Source organism: Eucalyptus grandis, chromosome 6, assembly GCF_016545825.1.
Source record: "Eucalyptus grandis isolate ANBG69807.140 chromosome 6, ASM1654582v1, whole genome shotgun sequence".
Classification (NCBI taxonomy): domain Eukaryota; kingdom Viridiplantae; phylum Streptophyta; class Magnoliopsida; order Myrtales; family Myrtaceae; genus Eucalyptus; species Eucalyptus grandis.
Window position 1 is genome coordinate 6,048,631 of NC_052617.1, and position 24,596 is coordinate 6,073,226.

Consider the following 24,596-nt stretch of genomic DNA (forward strand, 5'->3'; position numbering starts at 1 on the left):
CTTTAAAACTTTTTTTTTAGAAAATGATTTCACTTTAATTTCTTATTTGAAAATTTCCCTTGTTTTATTATACTTAAAAGTAGAAGAATATTCACGATAATGATTTACGATCTACCTGTTTGAAGGAAAACTATTACATAAATTGTTTTCCAACCTTTTGGTATTAGATGACAAAAAACTAATCAAATTACGGAAAAAAAAAGGTATTTTCATGAATTGAAAACAACAAGTTTACAATGAGAGAAAACCATTTCCACTTCTATTAAGAAGTAAATCACTTTTCCGATGAAAACTAACTATTCTAGGTGAAAATAATTTTCACTATTTTTTTTTCTGTTATCATGAGACAGAGTACGCTATGATTATTTTGGAATTTTGAAGTGCTCGATGGCTCCGATCCAGATATGTCCGCACGTTACACGGAGTGATGATTTTGTTGTTGGATCATGAATTTGTATAGTTGGATTATATCGAAATGTAATGACCACCACTAGAATCTACACATAATAAGAACTAATTTTCCTTTTATTTATAAGCAAAGCGATTCATTTTTTCTTTAGTTTATTGCATTTACTATTTTGTAATAAATCAAATTAGTGAGTACCATTGCCTTAATTTGATTGAAAAAACTAATGGCCGCAAGAAAGTGATGGACTTTTTTTTTAATTGGTTATTTCTTTCAATATGCTATTTTCCATAACCAAGGGAAAAATTACTGAGAATTGAAACCTAATTGTATTAAGTATGAGTTAAGTTCAGTGGAGTTGTGTGTAGATTGTTAAAATTGTATTATGTAAAGATGGAATTGGGGATAAGCACACTAATGGTGCCATAAGTTATGTACGGCGCTCATTTTGGTGCCAAAAGTTTCACGGATCACTTAAGTGCCAAATCGGAGAAAACGATCACTTTGGTGCCACCGGCGAGAAATTCGGCCAAAATGATTACGTGGCATTTTATTTTTAAAAAAAAAAGTTGCTTGGCTTTTAAACGACGTCGTTTTCCATCCTCTTCAAGAAACGACGTCATTTTGCTCTTATACGTGGACACCCTTGCAAAAATGACGCCGTTTAGCTCGTACATGGATTGAAATTAGGGTTAGGGTTTCTTCCTCGCCGCTCGGCCACCGTTGTCCGCCCGCCAATGCTTGGCCACCGTCGCTCGGCCACCATCGTAGATGCTCGACTAGGTGAGCGAGGAGAGAATGAGATTGTTGCTCAAGCAAAAAGTGGCAGAAAAATAGGAGGTGAGGACGGAGGAGGAGGAGGAAGAAGATGGGTCGAAGATGCCACTATCGGTGCACCGCCGCTGCCGGTGCCATTGTTGGTGCTGCTACTGGTGCGCTGCTGGTGTTGTTGCTAGTGCCGTTCACTGCTGGTGTCGCTCTTCGGGAAGAAGACGACGTGCCTCCGCTCTCTCTCTCTCTCTCTCTCTCTCTCTCTCTCTCTCTCTCTCTCTCTCTCTTTCAATTTGGGGATTTAGGGTTTCAATTTGGGGGAAAGAAACCAAATGACGTCGTTTTTGTGGTTTGGATGCTGATTGTGCTCTCCGGCAAGCTACGTCAGCCTAAAAAATTAATAAAAAAATGCCACGTCGGATTTCGGGCCGATCAGATCGGCGTTGGCACCAAAGTGAGCGTTTTTCAAATTTTTTGGCACTTAAGTGATCCAACGGAAACTTTTGGCACCAAAGTGAGCACTGTACACAACTTATGGCACAATTAGTGTACTTATCCCGATGGAATTGTATAAGTTAAATGGGTCAATTTGAGTCAAACTCATTTTCAATTGGATCGAATCTCATCCAACAATCTAAAAGTCAGTACAATCATCAATATTATCGGAAAAACACAAGATATACTTAAGAGACTACCAATCCTACAAGGGTATAGAGAAGCGTAATCAATACTTAAATTACAAGTTTGAGATTTTTTGGTGTTGCAAAAAAAGTTTAGAGTAAATATATTATGGTGGGTATATATTTTGGGGTTTTTGGTGACTTTTTTCATTTTTTCTTTCTTTTGTCAAGATGTACCCTTACCATAGTTGTTAAATCAAGATACCTATTGTGAATTGAGATCTTGAAATTACTCGGGATCTAATCGAGTCGTAAGGTTCGGTCAAGTATCTAAAATTGGCATTTCAAGACAATTACGAGTTTTGTCAATAATACTTTGAAATAAGAACATTCAGTAACGTTATTATAAAATATGAGCTTAAGGAAAGAGAATTTCAAATAAACAAGAGAGGCCCAGCCCAGTGTACTTCTTCAGCCCAAATTAGCTTCAAGAATCTTCTCCCTCTTCTTGCAAAGCTGGAATACGCCTTTTGCATATGATTGGTAACCGTTTCCCTGTTGTTTTTCTCCTATGGCAAGTTAGTTCTTGTTCGAGGAGTTAATGTCATAGCCCTAGCTGTCTAGTAGAGGAATACATATTTCTGGTCTATCACATTGCCGAAAGAAGAAGGAACTGGACAGCTAATTGTCGCTCCACTCTTAGTCAAGTCTAGAGGTTTTCCATCTCATTTGGAAAAAGCTGGTTACCCAAGAGAGAAACCAAAGGGTAAGTTCTGCCAAGTTGCCTAAAGATGGCAAGGTCGTGAGATTATTATTGTAAAGGCTCTACCATTGAAGAAATTTCAAATTCCCTAACTCTGGTTGGATGGAACCTCTAGGTTCATTATCAAGTAAGAAGTGCACTTGGTGGAGTGACCTAAGACCGTGAAAATGGCTGGGGAGCTAGAAGCATTATGACTATCTTGAAACTAGATGCCAGTAACTTGAGGAATTTAAATCGTGCTAGTCCATTTTCACTCTCTAGAAGTATAAGGTAGTAACTTGGGGAGCTAGAAGCATTATGACTACCTTTAAACTACTTTGCCTTCACGCTCTTGAAGTATAAGGTAGTAACACAACAAAACTTGCAATCCTTATGAGACAAAGCATTGTACTATAGAATCTCAACTAGAGATAAAATGATGATCAATGATCTTCCTAGTTTAAGCACTTTTACATGGTATTGGAACCAGTGCTATTTCTTCTCCATAAGTGTGTTTACGCAAGAGGGTGTGTTGAAATATTATCTCACACAGCTTAATAACATTTAATAAACACGGTTGATAGCCGCCATTAGAACATTTAGTTTCTGATTGAACGAACTCTGAAAAGATGCATGATTGAAACTCTTCTGCTTGTCGGAGGATTTTATATCAACACAAATCCACAATGAACCTTATAAAAGGAGTAACAAAGGACAAGATTTCAGAGACTTAATATAAATATTCCACTGCGACTATTTTGCTCTCGAGATGATAACACTGGATACATAAGCAACTTTACACTGACTCGAAAGCCATATTTTCTAACTCTAACTAGACATGGATATATAGCATTTGCTGCGACGACACTAGTCTGAATAATACTAGATACATAAACAGTTTGAAATATCTCGAGTTCAGCTGTTCTCTCTCCAAATGAAACTAGATGCTAGTAACTTCAGGTTTTGCTCCTTCCAAAAGAAAAGGCAGTTCTATGCTTACTTGGGCATGAAGGACACGTAGTCCTCATCCTCATGCTGGTGCGCGCTAAACACGTAACTTTGTTTCCGGTCAAAATATTTCTCCTAAATGCAAATCAAGTTCACAAAATAGTGAGCGAAACAATAAATTAGAAAAAGCTCGAAACTTAATTTATTAGTTTAAACGTGTTTTTCGTTAGAGACCAGACCTTCCTGCATGTGGTTGACAGAGTAAAATCGTTTATCAGACGATATCTTCTACAAATTGATCCAGTTCACGGCTTGAATTTGTTGCATCTCTCACAGGATCTGTGGGCTTCTGTGATTTTTTAACTCCATCGAAAAGGGTTGAACGAGCAGATAGCGCATCAGAAATCATTTCCATCGACGGCCTGAGTTGGGGATTAGCAGATATGCAAGCGACTGCAAACTTTAGGATGGTCAGAAGTTCATCCTCAATGCCTGGCGTGGGCGTTGGCAGGCGTGAATCCAATATATTCTTTAAAACTACCGAGATCTCCATGTCGACCAGAGCTAATAAAGATGAAAGGCTATCACCTGGATGTCTTCCTTTGATCACCTCGATGGCCACTATTCCAAAGCTATACACGTCGCATTTCTCCGTCACCTTCATTGTGTAAGCAAGCTCTGCACAAAGGAGATATATATGTTAGTACAAAGGCATTGCTTTAGCTAAACCATCAGATCATGAGTTGATTTTAGAAATTAACCTGGAGCTACGTAACCATATGTGCCAACGACTGCGCTCCAGTTTGATGTGTCCAGCTTAAGAAGCTTAGCTGTGCCAAATTCAGAAACGTGTGCCTCGTACTCCGAATCAAGCAAAATGTTGTTACTCGAAATATCTCGATGAACGATTGGAGGAATACAATCATGGTGCATATAAGATAAAGCATGAGCCACGCCTTTTACTATATTCACCCTCTTGTTCCAGTCCAACTCTTTAGCTTCTTCTTCATTGCTCAAGATTGTAGACAAGCTTCCTTTGTCAAAGTACTCATACACCAAGAATGAGTGTTGTGGATGCGAACAAAAGCCCACAAGTTTCACAATATTGCAGTGTTGAATTTCCGTCAATGCCCTAATCTCATTCAAAATTCCTTTTGATCTGTTTGCCCACTATCAGCCGTTTGATGGAGCTTCTTTATAGCTACTATATCACCAGATCTTAATTTGGCCTTGAAGACACTTCCATAGCCACCCCTTCCAATATAGAAAATCTCATTAAAAGCCCCAGTGGCTTCCATGATGTCTTTATATGAAATCATTCCATCGTACTTTGATAGAGAAAAGACTTCAATTGTCTTGGGTGCTAGTTCCACTCTTGGATGGAGCTTCTTTCTACGGAAAATGAAGAATATTCCAAAGAAAATAAACAAAAGAACCGCTCCTAGCAAAGGGAACACAATAAGAAACACTCTACCTCCCACCGGAGAGCTTTCCCTATCCACCACTGCTTGGTCACAGGGCTCAAGTCCTTCAACATTTCCACACAATCCACTGTTGCCTTGAAACGCTTCTTTTGTTGCATTTTGGAATGCCGTGGTGTTGGGGATGGGACCCTCAAACTTGTTATAAGAGATGTCCACCTCCATCAAACCTCGCATATCCTTGAAAGTCTCATATATGAGGCCAGAAAGATTATTGTGTGAAAGGTCAAGTTTCACTAAGCTTTGAAGCTTGTTGAATTCAACTGGGATCCCACCACTTAACAAGTTATGACTCAAGTCTAGCTCGGATAGGTGAATCAACATCCCTAATTGCCTCGGAATATCTTGGCTCAACTGGTTGTTACTTAGATTCAAGAAGACCAAGTTTGAAGAAAACCCTATAGCCTGCGGGATAGACATGCTTAATCTATTCTTGGACAAATCCAATTTTTGAAGACCAGGTAATGATACAATCTTGGGACTTATTTGGCCAGAAAGTCGATTTCTGCTTAGATTTAAATTCACCAAAGAAGTCAATTTTCCAAATTCTTTTGGGACCTCACCAAGTAAACCATTGAAAGAAAGATCAATTTCACCAAATCGAGTCGCATTCCCAATCTCAGGAGGCAAGCTACCAGTGATGTTATTTCCAGCAATTCTTAGATGAGTTAAGCGTGTGCAACTTCCCCAGTTTGTTGAGATTTCTCCAAAGAACTTGTTGAAACTCATGTCGATAAAGTCCAATTTGGGGTAGACACCAAAGGTCTTGGATATGTTTCCAGTGAGCTGGTTTTCCTCTAGGCGTACTCTGACTAGGCTTGTGCAATTTCTCAAGCTTTTAGGGATAGAACCAGTTAAGTTATTGTGACTCACTGTAAGGTTTTGGAGCAACCCACCCCGGCACAAGTTTTTTGGTAAGGAGCCGTTTAATTGGTTGGTATCCAATTGTAGCACCACCAAGTTCACTAGTTCACCTAAGGATTTAGGAATTGAACCAGAAAGGTGATTTTGGCGGAGGAACAAAGATCCCAAGTTGGTCAAGTTACCCAGAGAAGAAGGAATTGGACCAGTGAGCTGGTTTGTACTCAACTCTAAGTCAAGCATAGCGTGGAGATTACCTATCTCATCAGGAATTTGCCCTGAAAGCTGGTTACCATAGAGATAAAGAAGGGCGAGTTCTGTCAAATTGCCTAATGTTGGTGGGATTGAACCGATAAGATTATTATCATTAAGGCACAACTCGCTAAGAAGATTCGATTTTCCTAGCTCTAGTGGGATGGAACCAGTAAGCTCATTAGCAAATAGGTGTAGCTCTATCAATTTGGTTAAGTTCCCCAAAGTGGAAGGAATCGGTCCTGTTAGGAGGTTGGTGTCCATGTGGAGCACTTCCAGATTTGTCATACTTCCCATTTCAGGAGGAATATAACCAGAAAGGGAGTTGTTGTAGACATACAATGTAGCCAATTTGCTCAAATTACCTAATGAGGAAGGTATGGGTCCATTCAACTGATTCGAATACAGCGCGACCTCGGTGAGCAAATACAATTGCCCGATTTCTTGGGGAATGGAGCCATTTAACTCATTGGAAACCAGGTGTAGGACTGTTAGTCTAGTTAGATGGCTGATCTCCAGCGGTATTTTCCCCATGAACCGATTGATAGAGAGGTCGAGATAGGTGAGATTGCTCAATAAACCGATTTGAGGGGGAATATGGCCAGAGAGACTATTTATACTCAGGTCCATGTACATGAGATGAGACAAAGATGAGAATGGGAATTCGTCAAGCGTACCTTCGACATAGGCGCTAGTGAGATTAATCCCGATCACACTCTCCGCCTGATTGCAGGAGATGCCATACCAAGTACATGGACTCACGGTTGAGTTGGAACCGGTGGCATTATGAGGAGAGGGAGTCCACGAAGAGAGGGAAGAATCTGAATGGTTGCCAAGATTGGACTTCCATTTGAGGAGGGCTTGGGCTTCTATAGGGGAAGCATGAGCAGGGAGTGGAATGGTAAAGGTAGTGAAAAGAGTAAGGGCAGCTACAAGGCTCATGACCCTCTTGAATTCTGGTGAAGAATCCATGGATTCTTCTTCTCCTTCTCCTGTTTTGGTTTGGGTAAGTTGGTTTGTCTTTCCCTGAGGCAACGAGTGATGCTTAAATAGGCCGTGAAAACTCACCTTCCTATCATTTTCCATGGTAGTGGGTATGCAATAAAACGGCGACTAACCAGTGGAGACTAAGAAGAGGTACGTTTATTTGTTTTGTACCCTGTAGGGGACCAGGGGTAGCCATCTAACAGCCGACTAAGACGAATTTTTGGTTCTTTGAAGACTCTGGAATTTGTTACTTTTGTAGTCTTCGTAGTGACATTTCTGACTTGGTCAGTCCTCGTTTCGGAATTGAGCCCACCCATTATATGAATTCGGAGACTTTGACTTTGACTGAGAAGTCTTCGAGGAAAGTGAGGTAAACTCAGTGAAGGCCTCGCGTGTGGTTTGGGAACACTCAATTTTCCACAAGATCAGACCCTAATTTGTGCTGCACAAAATTTTGATTTTAAAGCGCAAAAGGAAAGTCTTCTCACTTGGCGTTTATGAAGCAAAATCTTGACGCAGTCGACCCCGTTATTGCAGAAACGACAGCTGATGATCTAGGCAAATGGCCCCGAGAGCATGGTTAAAAAATAAAATAAAAATCTAACGACATATTTGAAGTGGAAAATTGCTAAAAATTGGAGCTTGGGTTGAGTTGGGTATGATAGGGTCCAAGGGAGATCGAGTGTGAGCTACCAAAATTGTATTACAAAATTATGGGTCTGTATGTGTTATATTGGTCAATGTGAATTGGATCCATTTTCTATCCATTCATACTTGACATGATCCTTTACTAGGAATAATACCCGAGAAATCTAAAAGATTATTTATATCAATTGATGGAAGAGCAAATATTCACTAAGAACTTAAAACTTGTCCAGTATGAATATTTCTCCAAAACTCAATCAACTAATATAAAAATTTAAGGAAAAAGTACAAAACAATATAAAATTTTTATGTGCTTAATGTGGAAAATACTACAAATCGTTCAAAAATCACTAATCACCAAGAATAATAGAATATATAATAGTCATCTCTAGTCACATAGCTAGAGAATGAACATATCAACGATATAACAATATATCATTAGTGGATTAACAAAAGAAGCAAGAAAACTCTAACTATTACTAGAGAATTTGAAAGACAAATCGGAGAAGGATCTCAATGATGATCTTCATCTCACGATCAATATATTAAAATTTCAGCTGATTCTAAATTTGAACTGTCTCTTCTCCTTCGAACCTTGGACTCTCTCCCTCTTTTATTTCTCTTTTTGTTTGAACACTCATTTCTCTCTTTTCACTATAAAAAACATTCGACCCTAATTCTTTTTTTTTTTTTTTTAAATGTGCTTGGCCCCGTGAGGCGGACCCAGCCCATCGTCAAGTAGGAAGTGCACTTGTTGGAATGACTCAAACTGAAAATGGCTAGGGATGCTAGAAGCATTATAACTATCTTGAAGCCTTGTAAATACATGGCCATTTATCTCTTTTGGTCTGGAAGTCCTTTTTTCTTAGGTTCACGAGGATTCCTCAATCTTATTTTCCTGTGATTTTCCTATTTGACAATGGAAATGCATTAGCAAGCATTAACTCGTGGAACGCATATTGGTATATGCCGTTTGGCATAATAAAAATGCTGTCAATTCCCATTGGCTGGTTCCTTCTTGACATTGCATATTTCCTCTTGCCTTTTCTTCTAAGCAATACAACCAAGAATTGAGATGAATTGACACAACTACGTGAGAAGGTTAGGTGCACAGAACTCATTGTCTTGCTACGCCTCGCTTCAAATAGCTGTCCCTTCATTGTTTTCTATCTATACTATTCATTCACGAAGTTTTTTGAAATTTTGATTTTATGATGTTGGGTTTTACGTAAGAGTGATCGAGGGCCGGGTCAAACATTGGTCTACTATGGTATCCTTTTTCAAATTCTCAAAGCTCTCAGAGGCTAAAGTCTATTGTTTTCCATATGAAGTTCATAAGGAGACGTTGTTCTGACATGTTTTGCGCAAGATCTAAGTTCTCTGTTTTGAAGTGTTAAATTATGTCTCGAGTTTGAGTGTTTACAAAATGCGATTCGTTGGATTTTTGAAGATTTATAAAAGAGAATAAAATAGAATATAATAAAAAAGGGCAGCAAAGTTTTCTTTTTCGTTGCAAGAAGGCCGAATAAGGTTAGTTATGTGGGGCCCAAAGTCAAATGTTTGACTTTGGGCACACGCATATATTCCACACCGGAGTTTCCTTTTCGCTATGGAAATTAAAGGGTGGAGTCTGCACGTGGAGCCGAAAAAAAAGGAGAGCTAGTGGGCCTAGGTCAATTATTTGACCTTTGGGCACATGTTTTTCTTCTTTAGGCGTGCGTGAAGCGGTTTAAAAAAACCCTAAGAAAGCAGACAGAGAGGAGCCGCACGTACACGCAGCTTGAGAAGAGCCACAAGTTTTCTTTGAAGCCACGTGAAGATTTACGTACGTGGACCAAAGACGAACGCCGGAGTTCTTGATTTTGGTGTACGTAGAGCGTTTTGTTTTGAGCTTGAACGCGCGATAATTTTCTGCCGTGAATCTATGTCTAAATGAGTTGTTTATTTATAAACACTTTGGGATTAAGATTAAATCTAAGTGTGGGAAACACTCGAGCATGTGAATGATTGTAAACTCTAATTCTCCGATTATAGTGGATTATTTGCTGCCGACTTTGCCGTGGACGTAGGTACCGATACTCGGACCGAACCACGTAAATTTTTGGTGTCTTTATTTTTTTCGTTTATTTCTCTGGTGATTTTGTGTTAACGAAAATTGCAAGATCCTATCATTTCCGTGTATTTTATCCCAACATGAAGAATAGAAAAGATGCTTGATGATGAACTAAAACCCCAATGAGTTCTACTTGTATTTGACAATGGAGCAGGCCTAGTAAAAACAGCCCATCATGATTTAAAACCTCCACGATTTTAGAGGGCTGGATATCGTCTACCTTCACGCTCTTGAAATATGAGGTAGCGCTAGAACAGAACTTGTAGTCTTTCTGAAACAATGGATGATCTCCTCTTGAGATGAAACGATGACCAGTGGTCTTCCTAATTTGAGCACTTCAAGTTCGAAGCTCTAATGAAAACGAAGTCCGGATCTCTCTATTTTGGACGATCAAAAGATGCTAAACTTCTATTAACGACTCATGCCACAGCAACATGCACATGGCACTCCGAATAGGAACGGATCGATTGCCCTCTCTGTCATGATACACGGTTGTAGTAATTGCACAAAACCCAAAATTATGGTGGATGGCCACGATTAGGGACAATTAGTCTCTGATTGAATGCACTCTGAAAAGATCCATGATTGAAACTCGTCTGCATATAAGTCAATTTTGCATCTAAATAAATCCCAAATAAACATATAGAAGGACTAATAATGATCAAGAGTTTAGAGAGTTCATATAAATGCTCCATTTCATCCTTACATGGACATTTCGATTTCAAAATAACAACACTGGATACATCGTCAACTTTACATTGATACAAAAGTAATTTTTTTCTAAGTCTGACTTGACATGGATACATTGACTCCAAAGACACTAGTCTGGGTAAGACTAGACGCAGAAACATTTTGAAATATCACTTGAGTTCAGCTGTTGTCTCTACAAACGAAAGTAGATGCCAGAATGTTCTAGTTTTGCTTCTTCCAAAACAGAAGGCAGTTCTATACTTGGGCATGAACGAAACATGGTCCGCATCCTCATGCTGATATGAAACACTCAACTTTGGTTGACGGTCAAAATATTTATCCTAAATGCAAATAAAGTAAACACATAAGTGAGGGAAACAGTGTATTGAAAAAGTTTGAGACTTAATCAATTAGCTCAAGCGACTCTATTTTTCATTAAAGATCTTAAACTTCTTGCGTGTGGTTGACAGAGCCCCATCATTTATCAGACGATAACTTCTATGAATTGATCCGGGAAATGGCTTGAAGCTATTGCATCTTTCACAGGATCAGCGGCTGTCACTGAATATTGAACGCCGTGGAAAGTGGTTGAACAAGCTGATAGTCTCTGAGAAATCCTGTCCATCGACGGCCTGATTTGGGGATTAGCGGATAAGTAAGCGACTGCAAGCTTGAATATGGTCAGAAATTTATCCTCAATGCCTGACGTGGGCGTTGGTAGGCGTGAATCCAATATATTCCTCAAAACAACTTAGATCTCTACGTCGACTGGAGCTACTAGAGACGAAATGTTGTCACCTGGATGTCTTCCTTTGATCACCTCGATGGCCACTATTCCAAAGCTATACACAACACATTTCTCTGTCACCTTCATTGTGTAAGCAAGCTCTGCACAAAGAGGGTGATATATGTATTAGCATGAAGACATTGCTTTAGCTCAACCTTCGGATTAAGAGTTGATTTTAGAGTTTACCTAGAGCTACACGACCATATGTGTCGACAACTAAAGTCCAGTTTGATGTATCCAGCTTAAGAAGCTTAGCTATGCCGAAGTCAGAAATATGCGCCTCGTACTCGGAATCAAGCAGAATGTTGTTACTTGAAATATCTCGATGAATGATTGGAGGGTTACAATCACGATGCATATAAGAAAGAACATATGCCACGCCTTTTATGATATTCACCCTCTTGTTCCGGTCCAACTCTTGAGCTTCTTCTTCATTGCTCAAGATCGTAGACAAGCTTCCTCTGTCCAAGTACTCATACACTAAGAAAGAGTGTCATAGATGTGAACAATAGCCCTCAAGTTTCACAATATTGCGGTGTCAAATTTCTGTCAAAGCCCCGATCTCATTCAAAAATTCCTTTTGATCAGTTTGCCCACTATCAACCATTTGATTGATCTTCTTAACATCTACTATATACCTGATCTTAATTTGGCCTTGAAGACACTTCCACAGCCTCCCCTTCCAATACAATAAATCTCATCAAATGCCTCGGTGGATTCTATGATGTCTTCATATAAGATCTTTCCATCGTACTTTGATGGGGGAAAGACTTCAGTAGTCTTGGGTGCTAGTTCTGCTATTCGATGGAGCTTCTTTCTACAAAAAATGAAGAATATTCCAAGGAAAATAAATAGAAGAACTGCACCTAATAGAGGAAACACAATAAGAAACACTTTGCCTCCCGCAGGAGAGCTTTCCCTATCCAACACCGCTTATATGACATCATGAATTTCCAGTTCTATTTTCAATTGAATGAATCGGTTTTTCATTGACGCGCCTATAGTTCTATTCTCTGAGCTAATTACTCACGAGATAACTAGTCTATTTGGTGAAACCGTTAAGGGATTTTAACGCAATAGACTCGAGAATTTGACCAAGAATCGACCGCTCGACCATGTTAGTTTGCAAGGATCATTACGGCACAGTTAAAAATCGACCAGAGATTAGAGATAGGTTGACTCGACTAAGCCATGTGATTAAGTGTGGGTGATTCCACCTAATTGCAAAATTCTCGTCAATTAGCACTAGACCAATTTTTTTGTTATTTTGGTACCTGTGTCTACATTTGAAACCTCGAGATTTTCACGACAACTGAAAGTCGCCAATGTATCGAAGATGTACAATGTGACTTGAAATAATCGACCACGAGTCAATTGCACTAAAAATTCCTAAAAGCTACCTGATAGGTTAGGTCACGCTAAAATCTCGCCAGATTAAAATTAACCGCGAATTTGAACTCGATTTCAGAAATTGAAATTTCTGTCATGTCACGATTTATTTTAGAATCATTACCTCATCCTCCAAATATTTTTCTGCAAACCGAGATTTTTGGCAAAAATTCAAAGTAGGGCCGTTTTTGACCGGAAAAATCCGAGGACTTTTTTATCGCGTTTTTGGGATTCATGTTGGTTCAATTGGTAAAGAAAAATGTTAATTTAGTCTAGACATTTTGGTTGGATTTATGGGGATCGAATTAGACTCAATTGGAGAGGAATTGGGTTCTATTTGGGGAAAATGTTACAAAATTCGTAGGCCATGGGAGGGGGAACATTTTGACCACTTGATTAGCTTCTAAGGGAAGATTGTGGGCTGCCAAGGGGCCATGGATGACAGCCATGGCTGGTGGGGCCTTGCCAAGGGACCAAATGGATAGAATGAAGGCTTTAGAAGCCAAAGAGGGACCCTCCACCTTCAACAGCTCCTTCTTCATTTCCAGCCACCTTTCTCCATTTTCAGTCCCTTTTGAAACTCCAAAGTTGCAGAGAAACCAATCAAGCTCCCCCTAGCCCGTCGCACGCCCGCCGAGCCGCTAGGACCACCGTGTCGCCGTCGCGTCACCCGTGAGCCTCACGTGCTAGCCCATTCACATCCCGCTTGTCCCACACCGTCTCGTCGTCCCCCGCGATCCTTGGGCCACTGTCGAGCCTCCGTCTAGCCGCTTGAGCCGTCTCCGTTACCATCCAGTCACTGTCGAGCGTTGCCGTCACCCGCTGCAGCCATCGCTGCCCGTCCTAGCCATTTCCAGCTCAACCCGTCGCCCGGTTCGCCCTCTCAGCCTAGCAACCAAAGCCAAAGACTAGAAAGGGTCTTTGGGATTCGAGGCCCGTTTCGGACCTTTTCCGGGCCTTGCTTGGCTTTGCCGCCAAGAGGTTTGTTGCCCGTCTCCTCATTGCCGTCGCCGTGGACTCATCGGATTGCTAAACAGGTGAGTTTACTTGCTAAACTTGGCTTAGGGAGTTAATGACATTTTATGGGTGTTTAGATTAGGTTAATTAAGGTTTAGGTGGTTAGTTAGAATGGATTAGCGATTTAATTATTCATTTATGCATGTTAGGTGGATAGGACGGCTTAATTAGGGACTAGATAGATCGTGCTATTTATCTAGATTGGTTCAGAAATTTTCCGGATCCGTTTCGGTGTTTAATTAGGCATTTCCGGCCTAAGTCTCTATTTTTGGTAATTAATTGCATTTATTTAATTATTTTTGGTATTTATTTAATTATTTATTATTTTTTTAAAATTATACCGAGATAGCCGATGACCGGAATTTCATGCTAATTGCAATGGTGTGCTTGGTTTATTTAATTGAGTGCTAATTTGTGCAAATTTAGTGGAAATTGTAATTTTTGGTATTTATATCAAAATTGTGTAATTTCGGTATTTAATCAGAAAATACCAAGGTGTCGATTTTTAATGTCAAAAATTTTTTTAGGCACTATATTAAATAGTTGGATTTTTAAAAAGAAATATATAGTATTTTGGCTTAGACCGACCGTGTACCCACACACGATTATTTTTATCGGGTATTTTCAACACAATGAAAACAGGCCAAGTTCGTTATTTAATTGAGGAATTGGTGTGCAAAACACAAGGTCCTTGGCTGAGATTGATTTATCATGTATCGCTTAGGTGAGCATTATTGAATTGTTAGCTTGTGAGAGCAATATGCTATATCAGCCTATTTGGGCTTGATATGTCAGCTTGTGAGAGCAGTATACCTTATTAGCTTGTGTCAGCAATGATCATTTATCAACTTATGAGAGCAACGTTCCGTATATGAGCTTGTGCGAGCTATTATCTATCTATATCGGCTAGTGCAATATACCATCTATCTATATATCAGCTTGTGAGAGCTATTACCGTCTATACTTCAGTTTGTGGGAGCAGTAATTGAATCGATTGTTTGATAGATGGTATTGATTGATAGATGGTATGAATCATATCGATTGTGTCAAATTGAGTTGATTGACTGGGTGGATCGATGGATCGATTATTTGAATTGAATTGATTGGTTGAGTATATGAATCGTATTGACTTGCAGGAATGAACTGAGGCAAGGTAAGTCATCTGTCTTGTGTGTGCATAGACTGCCTTTAGGCGTATTTCTTTCTTAATTGGAGTTTAGGGAGTGAACTTGCTAAGACATTGTCTCACCCCGTTGTGGGCTCAATATTTTTAGATCCTTAGATGACGGTTCCTCCGGAATGTTTTGGCTAGCCCATGAGGGTTATCGAGCGGGTTCTTAGCTACCCCAATCTCGGAAGTCACTGAATCTATGAACTTGTGGTGACCACCATCTAGGTCGAAGAGGACCTGCCTTATAGGGTACCTCATCGAGTTAGAGCGTGGTTTCACTATGGACCCAATGGATTTAGGATGGGTGCCATCAGGGGTTATGAAATTTCTGTTGTAATAGTTGATAGGGGTGTGCAAAAGAATCAGGATCCGGCCGGACCGCCTGGAACCGGATCGGAGCCGCCCGGAATCAGTGGTTCTTGAGGGAATTGGTCCGGTTCCCGGTTCCAATTTATGGGAACTGGTGGTACCGGGTCCAGTTCCTGGTTCCATGGGCAGATCCGTCCACCTGCCCACCCAGACCGGACCGGACCGATTAATTTTTAATATTAAAAAAATTGAAATTACTAATTAACAAACCCTATTGAATTTGCTCTCTCTCTCTCTCTCCATCGCCACCATTTTCCAGCTTCAGCTTCATGCTCGTTAGTCGACCCACCGCCGAAAACCTTACCAAGTCCCGAGAGCCTATGGCTCTCGACGCTCCCTTCCTTCCCCAAAACTCGAAAGATCTCAACTTTGAGGTTCCCAGCTCGCCATCCTCCATCGACGTTGCGGAGCTCCATTGCTTCCCAGTGAAATGACACGGAAGGGAGCTATAAAACAGTAGCGAAGAAACCCTAAAACACTGCCTCCGCCCCTCCAAATCCAAATACCAGAACCCTCCCAAGTACCCATCTTTATTCTAGCTCAAAAGCCTTCTCTTTCCACTACAATGTCCCGTCTTTTTGGTTCTTTGACATTGCCCCTTCCATTGCTCATTCTTCATTGGTGAGACTGGTTCCATGGATCCACCCGAGAACCGGATCGGCGGTCCGATCCGGTTCTCGGGTGGATCCATGCAACAAACGGGTGGATCCCGGTTCCAAAATTGGAACTGGTCATTAGCGGGCGATTCCCGATTCTAGGTCGGGAACCGCCCGCCCGGACCATGCACACCCCTAATAGTTGATGTCACTCTAGGTGAAAGTGCAGCTAACCCTCCTAATGGTGTGGTGGAGGACCCGACGCCCCCGGAGCCTGTGGAGACAGAAGGATCGGCGAATATGTCTGGCTAGTTGATCTTCGGATAGCTTCATTAGAAAGCCAATCTTTTGTAGACTTTTGTCTATAGACTAGTATTGTAAATAAACTAGTCAGCTGTGTATAAAGATGTGTTGTGGTTGTGTAATGATGGTCCTGCTTTTCTATCCCATCTTTGTGCTGTTTGGGGATTTATTTATACGCTTCCACATATGCATTCAAATGAATGGGTCGGCGATGCATCCTGGGACGTCGCAATATAATTGACCATCGAGGGATGGGCACGCGCTTGAGGATCGGGGCATGACAACTTACTTGGCTCTAGTCCTTCAACATTTCCACACAATCCATTGTTGCCTTGTAACACTTCTTTTGTTGCATTTTGGAATGCCGTGGTGTTGGGGATTGGTGTAATACTTGAGATATTGAATCAAACAAAAAGAGAAGCGGTGGGCCCCACACAAAAAAGAAAAAAAGAAGAAAGAAGTTTGAAAAGTCATAATAAAATGAAAAAAGAAGTGAGTGGGGCTAAGCTCTTTTAAGAGAGCCCGAACTAGTTCAGGAAGAGAGAGAAAAGAAGACAGAGAGAGAAAGAAAGAAAGAAAGAAAGAAAGAAAGAAAAGGAGGAGGAGGAGGAGGAGGAGGAGGAAAAAGAGGAAGAGGGTTTGACGCGTGCATGCTGTGGACACCTCGCCGAGCCGACTTGATTCTGTAATGCAATGCCCAATAAGAACTTAAGCCCCTTGTTCGTCCAATCGAAGTATTTTCTGGGATTAGCGCTCAAATTCGAAATTTTGAAAAAATCTAGCGGCGAAGTTCGATTTTTGAGTTGTTGAGCCACGTAATTTTATAAAAATGATAGTTTAGGGTGTTGTAGAGCCATAGGATTTTACGGATCATGATTAAAGCTTACGGTTTGCCTAAAACAAAATTTTGAAGTTTCCTGCGTGTGATGAACAGTACGCGTCCAGCATATTCGGGTCCTTATTTTGTTGCTTTTCGACTTGATTTTGGGATGGTCAAGTTGGGATTCTTGTAATCTATTTGAAGAGCTTTCTATTAACTATAAGTACATTCGGAACGGGGTTTATAGGAGAAAGTTATGACATAACCAAAGTTGTGCTCAACCGATGCATTGCGAACGGCTTGAATAATCGCTTTGGGTATATGATTTGTTAGTACATATGAGTCATTTTGTTAGCATTGAAGTGTAGTTTAGTCATTTCATAGTTGAGGTAGAGTTTTATTTGATTTTAACATTATTCCTTGGTTATTTGTGTTGGAGAAAACTTCCTTGAGTGTTTTGAAGTTGACAAAACGTTTCCATCAATCTAGTCTGAAGACTTGCAGACTCTTCTATCACAGTCTGAAGACCTCCGGACTGCCAGACTCAAGACTCAAAGTTTATCCTAATTGACAGTTTCTAGACTGTCGAAGAAGGCTTATCCAGAACTGGATGTTTTGTTAAGGATTTGACTTTATCGACTGGAGAAGATCTCTTGGCTGGATATAGCATGTCGGAATCCATTATTCAAATCTAGATTGATTCAAGGATTTTGGATCCGTTGATTGGCGAAGTAAACTTGGAAAGTTCTACTTATGGAAACCGAGATCCTGATTGTATGGGCGAGCAGGATTGATGGGCTATCGTCACGTTCCTTAAATAGCTTGAAAGATTTTCCTAATTGATTCTGTCCAACGGGTAGATTGGAAGAATTCATTTGGTAAGTGCCAACGGGTATGATGGCATAAAGGAGTATATAAGGAAGACATTCCAGTTGTTCGAGTGTGTGCGCGATAGAAGAATTCCAAAGTTTGAAGCTCCTTGTTCTTAGTCAATTAAACTGTTGAGCGAAATTTTGTACACAAAAAAGAGTCTTTATCTTTAAGAGACCTTGAGGAAGTGTAGTAGAGTCTCTACACTGTGGAATCTAGGCAGAGCTTTTCTGTAACAACTCTTTTGTTCATAGTGAAATTCAGCCGGTGGGCTATCAGTGCGGGAGAGTGGACGTAGGCTTGGATTAAGCCGAACCACTATAATCTATGTGTTCATTTTCTCTTCTCTACACTCTTTTACCTTGATCGTAACTTGTTTTCTCTAGAAGAGACGAATTTCATTTTCATAATCTATTGTTGATTAGTACTGCACATATCTCGCAAAATAGTTTCTGCACCTATTCACCCCCCCTCTAGGTGCTCATACTAGCTTTCACAATTGGTATCAGAGCCCGTGTACTCACTTAAGTTGAAGTGTTTTACTTCAGAGTTAAAGATCCATGACTAGTATGTTGGCTCCAGGACTGGTTGAAGGGCAAAGCAATACCAGACCGCCTTACTTTGATGGAAAGGACTACAACATATGGAAAACAAGATGAAGGCATTCCTAAGATCAAAGGATCCTCTAGAATGGGACGTGGTAGACAAATGAATCATTCCTAAAGCTGCATCTATCTCAGAGAGAGGAAAAGATGTTGTTGAGTCTAGTGAAATGACTCAAGAAGAGATAACCAAGAGACAAGTTCTTAATGCAAAAGCAATTTATTCTTTATATTGTGCATTATCACCTACTGAATATAACCGAATATATTTTTGTGGTATAGCTAAAGAAGTCTGGGATAGATTACACATCACCTATGAATGAACTGATCGAGTGAAAGAAACCAGAATCAACATTCTGCTCGATCAATACAAAGCATTCAAAATGAAATCAGGATAATCTATCACTAACATGTTTAGCCGTTTTACAGAAATCGTGAATGGTCTTGAAAATCAAGGTCAACCAATTTATGATCCCGTGAAAGTAAACAAGCTACTGCGTGGACTCTCCAAGGATTAGAATCACATAAAGACCTCAATAAGGGAGACACAAAGAATTATGCCACTTTCTATCGATGAATTGGTTGGAACTCTTCAGTCTTATGAAGTGGAGTGAATCAACGAAGATGAAGATCATAAAGGTAAGAAATCCATTGCATTAAAATCTAATGATGATTCTGATGTCACAAATTTCGAAGACGATATGGATGATGAAGAACTTGCTCTCATGATAAGAAGATTGAAAGCTAAACAAAGGGAGAAGATTCAATCCAAAGAAACAAAATTTTCAAAAGCAACAAACTAAGTTTGTTGAGGATGATGAAACCAATAGAGATGTAGTCTACTTTGAATGTAAGAAAAAGGGACACATCGGACCCAACTGTCCCCTTCGAGGAAAAAGAAATGAAAACCGAGAAATATCGAAAGGCACTCAAAGCAGAAACTTGGAGTGATACGAATGTGAAGAAAGTGATGATGATTATGCCAACATTCGTCTCATGGCACAATCGACTCGTATTCGGACTCCGAGATAGACTTAGATTCAGACAGTGAAATTGAGGTAAGTAACTTGAAAATTCCTACTAAAGTCTCTAGATACATTGATGAATTGTGTCTTAGTCTCAAAACTTCTCTTAAAAGGATTTCCGAACTCAAAAGAGAAAATTCTGCTCTAAAGCAACAGGAAAATGTTTGGAAATAAAAGGTCAAAAGTCTAGACAAAAGTGTTACTATTTTAAAAGAAAATGCAGACAATCTTTCAAAAGAAAATGCATTCTTGAAAAATGACATCTCAAATATTTCTAAAAAATTTTCTATAGGATCTGAGAAACTTGAGAAAATTCTTTCAACACAAAGACCTTACTTCAATAAATCTGGTTTGGGAATGACTGCAGAAACCATTCTTGTAATTGATTTTCCTAAAGTAAAGGAAAGAATTAAGCAAAGACCTACAAGAGATGCTTACAAAAATCATTTCCAAAAAGTTTTTGTAAAACTAGTAGGTCACAATGCTCTAAGATATTCTAAGTGCAATAGCTCAGACCATTTTGAGAAGGAATGTCCTATGGTTTGGAAACCTGTTAAGAAGGTATGGGCAAAGACCGTATATCACACTAACACCAATGGACCCAAGAAAATATGGGTACCAAAGAAAGCTTGAGTCTCTTTTTTAAATGCAGGTTACTATCAAGAAAAAGATTAAATGGTACCTGGATAGTGGATGCTCAAGGCATATGACAGGAGATTCAAATTGCTTCATAAAATTTGTTCAAGTTAATGGTGGAAAAATTTCATTTGGAGGGAACAGCAAATGAAGAATTGTGGGATTCAGAACTATAAAGATTGGAAGTCTCACAATCAGTAATGTTTCCTTAGTGGAAGGACTCAATTACAATTTGCTAAGTATCGCCGCCTGTGCGACACCGGTTTCAAAATCAATTTTCAAGAAGGAATTGTTCAGAACTAGTAAAGACTCCTCTCGTCTTTCACGGGTCGAAGACATGGAAATATCTACCTCTTGTATGTCAAACCAGAGGAAACCCAATGTCTAATCTCAATTCAAGAAGAAACAAACTTATGGCACAGAAAACTTGGGCACATCAACATGAAGCAAATAGCCAAAATTTCAGCAAAGAAGCTTGTTCGTGGTTTACCCAATTTGTCATACCAAAAGTCTGATCTATGCACACCATGCGTGTTGGGAAAACAGGTAAGAAACTTATTTAAACCAATAAATCAAGTTTCCACTAATCATGTACTGTAGCTTCTGCATATGGATCTCTTTGGACCAACCAGAACTCAAAACATTGGAGGTAAGAAATACTATTTAGTGATTGTGGATGATTATTCAAGATTCACTTGGGTAAATTTCTTGGTAAGTAAGTCTGAAACATTTTCTTACTTTAAAAAGTTTGCTAAAAAAAGTTCAAAATGAGAAAGGGTATGTTATTTCAAGTATACGGACAGACCATGGAGCTGAATTTGAAAATCAAGACTTCACAAAATTATGTGATGAATCTGGCTTTCAGCACGTGTTCTCTTCTCCACACACTCCAGAGCAGAATGGAGTTGTGGAAAGGAAGAATAGATCCTTGTTAGAAATGGCTAGAACTCTTTTAATTGAAAGTAACATCTCTTCACGTTTTTGGGCTGAAGCATTTTCTACAGCATGTTATATCATTAATAGAGTTTTTCTAAGGCCTATTATGGAGAAAACACCCTACGAGTTATTCAAAGGAAAGAAGCCTATTGTTTCATATTTTCACGTGTTTGGATGTAAATGTTTTATATTGAAAAATGCAAATGATCGAATTGGTAAGTTTGAAGAAAAATCAGACGAAGGCATCTTCCTTGGATATTCAACCACCAGCAAAGCTTATAGAGTATACAACAAAAAGACTCAATCTGTGGAGGAATCAATGAATGTCAAATTTCAAGACTTTATGCAAAATGAATCAATTCAGACTCAACTTGAAGCATCTGAACCTGCTCCAAACTCTACAAAGTCTAAATCTCCAGAAGCAGCTCAGACTTCAGAAGACCAGCAACAAATGATTGTCGAAGATTCAAATGAGAAAAATGATCAACAATTGGACAAATCAACCAGCAACTGGAAGCATAAGTCCAATCATCCTAAAGATCTCATTATTGGTGATATTAATGAAGGAATTCGCACAAGATCCAAAAGGCGTGAAGAGTCTAGTGCTGTGGCTCTTATTTCTGAAATAGAACCCAAGAGCATAGAAGAAGCTTTAACTAATGAAAGCTGGATTGAAGCTATGCAAGAAGAACTCAGGCAATTCAGTATTAATGATGTCTGGGAATTGACTCCAAAACCGAAAGGTAAATCTATCATTGGAGCTAAATGGGTTTTCAGGAACAAGATGAACGAGAAAGGAAAGGTAGTAAGAAACAAAACAAGACTCGTGGCCAAGGAATATACGCAAGAAGAAGGGATAGACTATGATGAGACTTACGCGCCAGTAGCGAGGTTAGAAGCAATTAGATTATTACTTGCTTTTGCTTGTTATAAGAATTTCAGGTTATTCCAAATGGACGTCAAAAGTGCTTTCCTAAATGGATTTATCCAAGAGGAAGTCTATGTGGAACAACCACCCAGTTTTGAAGACCCAAGGAAACCGGACTCTGTATTCAGACTGAAAAAGGTTCTATATGGTTTAAAGCAAGCACCTCGAGCTTGGTACGATAGACTAAGTAAGTTTTTAATTCAAAATGGCTTTGTCAAAGGTAAAGTAGATACCACATTGTTTATCAAAAGAGAAAGCAAAAGTTTTCTACTTGTTCAAATATATGTCGATGATATTATCTTTGGCTCTTCTAATGAAAGTGTGTGCAAGAAATTCTCTAAGTCTATACAGGATGAATTTGAAATGAGCATGATGGGTGAACTAACTTTCTTTCTCGGGCTTCAAGTGAAACAACTGAAGGAATGAACTTTTATTTATCAAGAAAAATATGCCAATGATCTTGTCAAAAAGTTTAGGCTGGAAAATTGCAAAAAGACTAATATACCAATGTCAAGTTCCTTGAAGCTGGACAAAGATGAAGGAGGAAAGAAAGTTGACCAGAAGCTATATAGGAGTATCATTGGTTCACTTCTTTATCTTACTGCTTTTAGACCTGACATTTTGTTTAGTGTTTACATTTGTGCAAGATTTCAATCAGACCCTAAAGAATCTCATCTAAGTGCTGCAAAGCGTATTATCAAATACATTGTCTCAACTTCAAACTTTGGACTCTAGTATCCTAAAAAGGGAGACTTTACTCTTCTTGGATACTCAGACGCAGATCTAGCCGGATGTAGAGTTGATAGAAAGAACACCTCAAGCACCTGTCAACTATTTGGAGGCAGGACAGTGTCTTGATTTTCAAGAAAGCAAAGTACAGTAGCTCTTTCCACAGCAGAAGTAGAGTATGTAGCTCTTGGAAGTTGTTGTTCACAAATACTGTGGATAAAACAACAGTTAAGAGACTTTGGAATCGAAGATTCATGCACTGAAATCAAATGTGACAACACCAATCAATCTCACCAAGAATCCGATTCTTCACTCAAGAGCAAAACATATAGAGATTCGACATCACTTCATTAGAGATCATGTACAATGGAGAAGTTTCGATTCAGTTTATTGACTCAAAGAATCAACTGGCAAATATATTTACAAAGCCTTTGGAGAAAAATCAATTTGAAGTTATTCGTTCCGATTCAATATCTTAAAGTCCGAGGAAGTTCGGACCCTGGACTAAAAGTCTAAAGACACTTAGAGACGAGACGATCAAGATTTTTTTGTAAGTTATATTTTTTATCTCTAGATCAAATCTCGGAAAGGTACGATCATCTATCCATAATTGATTGTTACTATTTTCAATTTCCGTGATTATTGCAATATCTCCTTTTCGAAAAAGAAGTTATTTTTTAAAAATGACAGTTATCTAATTTTTGAAAAGGCAGTTATTTTTAAAAAGGCATCTTTATATTTCTTTTTACGATGTTCCGAATGCCTCTCTTTGACTGTCTTATATACTGTCCGTTCCTCTTCGTTTTACTCACAAAAACCCTAAGAGAAAGCAGATCGTCCACTTCTATCATCTTCACTTGTTTAATCTTCAAAAGTTGTCATCTTTCTTCGAAAACAAGCTTGGAATTTCTCAAAAACTGTGAAAGATGTCTTCCCAAAGAAAGTCTTCAAGGATCGCGAACAGGGGACCACAAAGCAAATGCATGAGGGGCCTACGCACTTTGATCTCACCGAGGAAGAAGAATCTCCTAGACTTCTCCTTCTACAGAGCCCACAACATTCTCAAGAAAGGAAGAAATCAGCATCCATCTTCTCCTTCTAGACCTTAGAATGTTGCAGAAAAAATCCGAAGTAAAAAGGACAGACTTGTTTTGATCGGATGACCACAAGCAACTATACTCTAAGTTGCTGAAGCGTGGGGTGATAAACCCTAGAAGTGTGGATTTTGATTTTCTTGACTCGCGAATGTCAATCTGCAAGGAAAAATTCAGTCTTCTTCAACTCGAACAGTTTTGTTCGAATCTACGAAGCTTATGCTGAACTTATGCTTATTTCTATTCGAATCTCAGTTTCTTGGATGCGAATAGGTTCTCTTTTAGTGTTCGAGATCAGGACTATGTGGTTGACATGAATACATCGGCTGATGTGATTGGGGTTGAAAGAGGGAGATATCAACCTATCAGTGTATCTATTGCTCGTGCAACGTTGGAACTTGTTCATGATAGAAGGACAGAAGGAAAAATTTCTTATTTGAGGATGAATGCGACCAACATTTTGCTTCATAAAATTGTGATTAACTGCCTCAAACCAAAATCAACTTCAAAAACTGATGTTTCAAACTCGGAGGCAAAGTTGATGTATGCCATCAATGCTGGTAAAAAAATTCTCCCTTCCACACACTATTATGTTCCACATGTACAGGGCAGTGGTGAAGGACAAGGGTCAACTTCCATACGTAGCTCTTGTGACCAAGTTATTCAGACATTTGAACGTTCAGCCTCCCCGGATTCTCTGTGTTCGAACGTGCGATCAAATGGTGGTGGGACTGAAAATGGTTTCTAAAATGCGTTTGAAGGAACTCAACAAGGCGTTGAAGCAATTCAAGGAGAAAACCCCTGTCAA

The 24,596-nt window shown here is 39.4% G+C and overlaps 3 protein-coding genes across 3 annotated transcripts; all 3 read right to left on the reverse strand.

The window, feature by feature from the left end:
- Positions 1 to 3,269: 3,269 nt before the first annotated feature.
- LOC120286040 (MDIS1-interacting receptor like kinase 2-like) lies at positions 3,270 to 4,628 on the reverse strand. Its single transcript, XM_039315227.1, has 3 exons — positions 4,249 to 4,628; positions 3,727 to 4,165; positions 3,270 to 3,622 (listed from the first exon to the last, which is right to left on the reverse strand). The coding sequence occupies exons 1-2, from the start codon at positions 4,418 to 4,420 to the stop codon at positions 3,762 to 3,764; spliced, it is 576 nt and encodes a 191-aa protein (XP_039171161.1). The 5' UTR covers positions 4,421 to 4,628; the 3' UTR covers positions 3,270 to 3,622; positions 3,727 to 3,761.
- A 73-nt stretch (positions 4,629 to 4,701) lies between these two features.
- LOC120294748 (MDIS1-interacting receptor like kinase 2-like) lies at positions 4,702 to 7,081 on the reverse strand. Its single transcript, XM_039315226.1, has 2 exons — positions 4,962 to 7,081; positions 4,702 to 4,879 (listed from the first exon to the last, which is right to left on the reverse strand). Exons 1-2 carry the CDS (start codon positions 7,051 to 7,053, stop codon positions 4,851 to 4,853), a joined length of 2,121 nt encoding a protein of 706 aa, XP_039171160.1. The 5' UTR covers positions 7,054 to 7,081; the 3' UTR covers positions 4,702 to 4,850.
- Positions 7,082 to 11,267: 4,186 nt separating this feature from the next.
- On the reverse strand, positions 11,268 to 13,484 carry LOC104429390 (MDIS1-interacting receptor like kinase 2-like). Its single transcript, XM_010042262.1, has 4 exons — positions 13,363 to 13,484; positions 11,942 to 12,120; positions 11,490 to 11,783; positions 11,268 to 11,404 (listed from the first exon to the last, which is right to left on the reverse strand). The coding sequence occupies exons 1-4, from the start codon at positions 13,482 to 13,484 to the stop codon at positions 11,268 to 11,270; spliced, it is 732 nt and encodes a 243-aa protein (XP_010040564.1).
- Positions 13,485 to 24,596: the final 11,112 nt, after the last annotated feature.